Source organism: Alosa pseudoharengus, unplaced genomic scaffold, assembly GCF_046254945.1.
Source record: "Alosa pseudoharengus isolate Yale_2024_CS ecotype anadromous, Long Island Sound unplaced genomic scaffold, YU_APseudo_1.1 YU_APseudo_1.1_scf_16, whole genome shotgun sequence".
Classification (NCBI taxonomy): Eukaryota; Metazoa; Chordata; class Actinopteri; order Clupeiformes; family Clupeidae; genus Alosa; species Alosa pseudoharengus.
The window spans coordinates 25,957,763-25,963,018 of record NW_027468630.1 but is presented as its reverse complement, the minus strand read 5'-3'; the positions used below and the strand labels follow the sequence as shown (position 1 = coordinate 25,963,018).

General features: G+C 38.3%; 1 protein-coding gene across 2 annotated transcripts; it reads left to right on the top strand.

Moving 5' to 3' along the window:
• The first annotated feature begins 1,371 nt into the window (after positions 1–1,371).
• On the top strand, positions 1,372–3,646 carry LOC143126284 (uncharacterized). Of its 2 annotated transcripts, none has more exons than XM_076288179.1 (6): positions 1,372–1,444; positions 1,693–2,043; positions 2,153–2,476; positions 2,769–2,882; positions 2,977–3,035; positions 3,228–3,646. In XM_076288179.1, the coding sequence occupies exons 1-6, from the start codon at positions 1,375–1,377 to the stop codon at positions 3,369–3,371; spliced, it is 1,062 nt and encodes a 353-aa protein (XP_076144294.1). In that variant the 5' UTR covers positions 1,372–1,374; the 3' UTR covers positions 3,372–3,646. The 2 variants fall into 2 exon arrangements, with proteins under 2 accessions (XP_076144294.1, XP_076144295.1); XM_076288180.1 differs by having other exon boundaries at positions 1,373–1,444; positions 1,821–2,043.
• Positions 3,647–5,256: the final 1,610 nt, after the last annotated feature.

Sequence of the window (5,256 nt, the reverse complement as noted above, 5' to 3'; positions counted from 1 at the left end):
AGCCCTATCAGCGATTGTAGATGTAGGGAAAGCCTCGCTTCCAAAGGTCTCCCTCAGCAGTGTGTCAATGAAAGCGGTGGGCTGTGATCCTTCGACTTTCTCAGGCAGACCTATTATACGGATGTTATTGCGCCTGGATCGGTTTTCCAGATCATCTATTTTAGCTTTCAGTGCTTCGTTATCACTGGAAAGAGCTGCAACTTTGGAATCAAGTCTCTCAAGACTTGTCTGCGTATCATTGAGTGAGACTTCCAGATGCTGGATAGTTTCATGATGTTGGTCAATGATCTCTCGGTTAGCAGAAAGTTGGGCAGAGAGTTTGGTAACGATGCGTTCTTCCATTGCTGTCAGCAGTCTTTCCATATCAGGCAGTGTTAACGTGTGGGTCATGCTAGCTTCAGAATCCGCAGGTTCAGCTAGCTTAGCTGCGTCGTCCTGAATTACTTTAGTAATGTGTTGATCCGCCAGTTGAGTTTTTTTTTTAGACGCCTTCTTCATGTTATAAATTAAGTAGCGTTTGCACAAATATTTGTATAATATCAGACGGATATAAAAAGGATTTTATCAGGATTTCAACAGAGCGATCCCAGTTTGCGACCTACTCCGCCATGCGTCAAACCGGAAGCCCCCATGAACTTGTCGAATACCCAAAGCATCCATATGTAAGTTCAAGTAAATTGGTCAGACCTAGACATTAACAGTATTGTTAAGTAAATGCACAATTTCTGTGCACTTTCAGTCAGAGAATAGGGCCTGCACTATGCCTAAAACACACATGCATAGTCCATTGTTTGTCTACTGAACATCAAGGCCCTAAATATAAAGGCCCAGTTAGCTTTTTATCTGTATCACATCAACAAATTGCATTAAGAGGTAAAAAAAAAATATTATGAAACTACTGTATCACAACAAATCAGTAGTTTCATAGATATATTACTTTATCTTCAGAGAATGTTACAGCAGTTATTAATAATATTGATGTATCAAACACACACACAAAAGTTATCATGAAATTGACACAATTCTTACAATTTAGGCCTACTTCTAAAAGAACAACATAAACCTGTCAAAGGTGTGTAAAATATTTGACTGTACACTATTTCTCATATTTATTTGTTTGTTCATTGGTGCACTCTTTGCTTCAGACTGAAGTGAAACATTACCATGTGAACTCTTTTATATACACCTCAGCATTTTCCGTAACAAGGTTACAGCTTGAGTGGAACTTTTTTTTTCCGATGTGTGCTTTATATGGTTTCTTCTAGCCAATGACATTCATCTTTTCTTTAAGCCAATGACATTCATCTCTCACTCAAAGTTACATGTGTCACAGTTCAAATGCTCATTTGACATTGTGACAAGAGGGGAAGAACAATGACAGACCTAAGCTTACAGCCCAAAATGATGACAATTTTCATAACAATTTTGGTATTTTGCAAATTTTGTAAGTAACTTCCTTGAATGTAATTTTGCTTGTAGTAATATCCAATAACAGTAAGTAATGTAGTAATGTTTGCATGTAGTAATATCTAATAACAGTAAGTAATATCCACAAATGTGTTGTATTTGTTAATTTCCCTTCCCTCTTATTATAAGGACTTTAATAAGGTTAATATAAAAATGCATTATTGCATGTATTGATAATGCATTGCATTTATTTTTATATATTGATCTTTTTTTTTTTTTTTTTAGACATGGTACAGACTGAGATTCCTCAGCAGTCTGGACCCTTAACCAGAGCTCACATTGATGAAAATGTTACCCTGGAGTGCTTCTTTTCAGATCATCTTAAATCAAATCGTTTTTACTGGTTCAAACAGACATTCGGAGACAAACCCTCTATCGTGGTACAGTCACAAGCGCACGGTACGACAGTATATTCTGAAGGTTTTGAAAATGGACGTTTCAAACTTGACAAAGGAGGGTTACACTTCCATCTGATCATTGAAAATGCTAGTCGCTCAGATGAGGGAATGTACTTCTGTGGAATGAGAGTATCATATGACATCATATTTGGAAATGGAACATTTTTGTCAATTGAAGGTAAGTAAAATTATGAAATATGACATATCCATGCCCAGCTATTTAAAAGGTGTTTATCAGTTCATTGGTAAACACCATGGAGGATCTTACTCCACTGTCTCTGTTTTAGGTGAGCAGTGGTCTGCTACTGAAAGAGTGGTCCAAGCCCCAATACCAGACCCAGTTTATCAAGGAGATTCGGTGACTCTGCAGTGCAGAGTCAGTACTGAGAAACAAACAGAGGAGTACAGAGTGCTCTGGTTCAGAAGATCTGCAGGAGAATCCCAGCCAGGTCTTATTTACTCTCCCACAAACAGGAGCCGCGAGTGTGAGGATCACTGTGTCTACAGGCTCCCCAAGAGCAATCTCACTCTCTCTGACAGTGGAGTCTATTACTGTGTTGTGGACATATGTGGTCAAGTCATTTTTGGAAATGGAGCAGTACTGGAAATTAGTAAGTAATTGATTTGATTTAATGATTATAAGAATAGAGCTGAACTTATTTACACTGCATGATGTCATGAATTCCAGACGGTAGATGTATTTGACTTTTGAGAACACAGGAAATTTAAGATTGTGCTCCCACACATGTTCTCAAATCAAATCAAAAATCAAATGCATCACATTTTTGTCATATGTTGAATTTTCTAACTTTACAACCGTTAGTAAATGTTGCACTGTGTCAGGACTAATTTCTTTGGCAGATACTCAGGCGTAACATATCTGCTATGTTTATGTTTTTTTAGGATCCTTGGCATTATTTAATACCGTGGTGAGTTTGGGAGCTATACTGGGCTTATGCATTTGTCTTGGACTGTATCTGGTGTGGCAAAACACAAGAGAGTGTAAGCACTGCAAAGGTACATGAATACACCATGAAATTAAAACCCCTCCATGTGAATAAAGGTGTTTAACAAACACTCCATTGAATCATACCATTTGTTGTTTTGTCAGGAAAATGTGCTCGATCAGCTGAACAAACAGAATCTCCGCTGAACCACTTTGAAACCCAGGTAATGACACATTGCCTAAATGTTCTCCCATTAGGTAAAATATTTTCTATCACTGGAATTTGGATTGTGAGCAACAAAGAGTCAGAGTGATGAGAAACAGTGTACAGATGAGAGCACTGATGAGCCCCTTCACTCTATTCCACCGATGGTCAGACCTTCATATACTCATCTGAAATGTGCTTCTCTCTGTAGGGTGAGGGTGCTGGCACCACGATGGTCAATTATACAGCTCTTCATTTCTCAGAGAGGAAACCCAAAGCAGGAAGAAAGAGAGAGACATTGACACACGGCGGTGTGTATTCTGATGTGCGGCACCATGAACAACAGGCCTTCTAATAGAACCTGGCCTAGTGGTTAGGCCTTTCAATAGAACCTGGCCTAGTGGTTAGGCCTTCTAATAGAACCTGGCCTAGTGGTTAGGCCTTCATACACATGCTGCCGATATCTAGTGCATCTATGTCTCTGGACTATTTAACATGCACATTTGTTTAGTAAAATGGACAGTAATAGTGTGGAATTTATATGTTATAGAACATATTTTGCGATAACTACAGTATAAATCAGATGTTCATTGAAAGAAAATATTTTGTATACAACTGTTTATACTTATACAGAGAAAAATATAATAAAGTTGTATTTTATAAGAAAGCTCATTGTTTTTTTTACTATTATTATTATTTTATTAACTAGATGTACCGCAGAGCGGTACAAAATATGACCGCCGCCCAGTCCAGCACATTTTTTCCACAAAAAGAAATCACGCTGAAAGGCCTATATGATTCTAACTGTCTCACTAAATTGCATTATCCACACTCAATTCTCACTGGTATCTGCTAGACAACAAGTACCAAAACATGATTAGTTCATAGATTTCACATGTAAAATTCATTTTATACAACCCCACCTCCATCTTGCCTGTTCATAATTATGAGAAATTCTTGATTGTTTGTGTTATGTTTATGTTATGTGTGTGGGTGTGTGTGTGTGTGTGTGTGAGTGTGTGTGTGTGTGTGTGTGTGTGTATGTGTGTGTGTGTGTGTGTGCTTGTGTGTGTGCCTGCGTATGTGCCTGTGCATGGAAGCGTACATATGTCTACTGTGTGAGTATGTGTCATACGCAATGCCGGCCCAAGCCTTTTGGGGGCCCTAAGCAGAATTTGATTTGGGGGCCCCCTCCCACAACGCAGTCACCTGTGCTTGGTGATAATTGACAACTTCACACTATAATGTCATATTATAAATGAATACAGTGAGGTTATGTATTAATACAGCGACTGATTATGAACTACTGTCCCCCTGGACACAGATGCATAAGGACCCTCTCCCCCTACCCTCTTTGTGCAAATGTGGGTACAAACGGGTGTGTGTGTGTGTGTGTGGGGGGGGGGGGGGGGGGTTAGATGTGATTTCCTGTATTCTGGTGCATTTTTGGGATGGTCAGCTGGAGAAGGGCAGTACCTAAATTTGTTCAGATTCATAGCCTTTTGCTTTTTGACTTATTGGTAGTGAATTCACACAACTACTTGGGGTTCAGGGTCCCTTGACCTCTTGGGCTCGGTAGGCTCATTCAGTAATCCATCCTTGCTCACATGCCAAAAATGTTTTGGGGCTCCAATCTAGACTTCTGGCCCCATGTGCTTGGTAAACCAATGTATTAATATAGTTGTTATTTACACCAACCCTGTCACCTTTTAATCTTAGAGGGTACTAAAATCACAGATTTATTTGAAACATTCATATTCAAAGTGAAGCACTAAGGGTGGTTTACTGAAGTTGAATTGACAAAAAAGAAAATACAACAGCATTTGTATTTGTTGTAAACAAGTACATCAGTTTAATGACTTGTTTTTCAACAGATTTGCTGAACAAATCCGCAAATGTGCATTAAATGAGCAATTTTCAACTACAAAATAAAAACAAAATAGACAAACATTAATAATCAAAAATAAAATGTCCCAAAAAATAGATAATTATTCCTACTTCGTTCCTGGTTTTTAGGCATCTGCAACTCTGCAGTGGACGAATCTGCAATGATTAAATAAATACATAAATAAATAAAAAAAAAACGATGTTAAATGTGTCGTGTCATATTAACAGGCTATGTAACCATTTGCCATCAAGAAAACCTCACCTTCTGGTAGGTAGAGTTAGGTAGAGGTAGAGATGTGCTCCAAAGGACTTCAACAGTGTCTCTGAAAAAAAAAAAAATATTGCATAAGTGC

Excerpts from the sequence above, each read along its gene's own strand:
- LOC143126284 (XM_076288179.1), top strand. The coding sequence starts at position 1,375 with ATGACAGACCTAAGCTTACAGCCCAAAATGATGACAATTTTCATAACA. Across the intron at positions 2,883-2,976 it reads AGAGTGTAAGCACTGCAAAG|GAAAATGTGCTCGATCAGCT; the intron begins GTACATGAATAC and ends TTGTTTTGTCAG. Across the intron at positions 3,036-3,227 it reads TGAACCACTTTGAAACCCAG|GGTGAGGGTGCTGGCACCAC; the intron begins GTAATGACACAT and ends TTCTCTCTGTAG.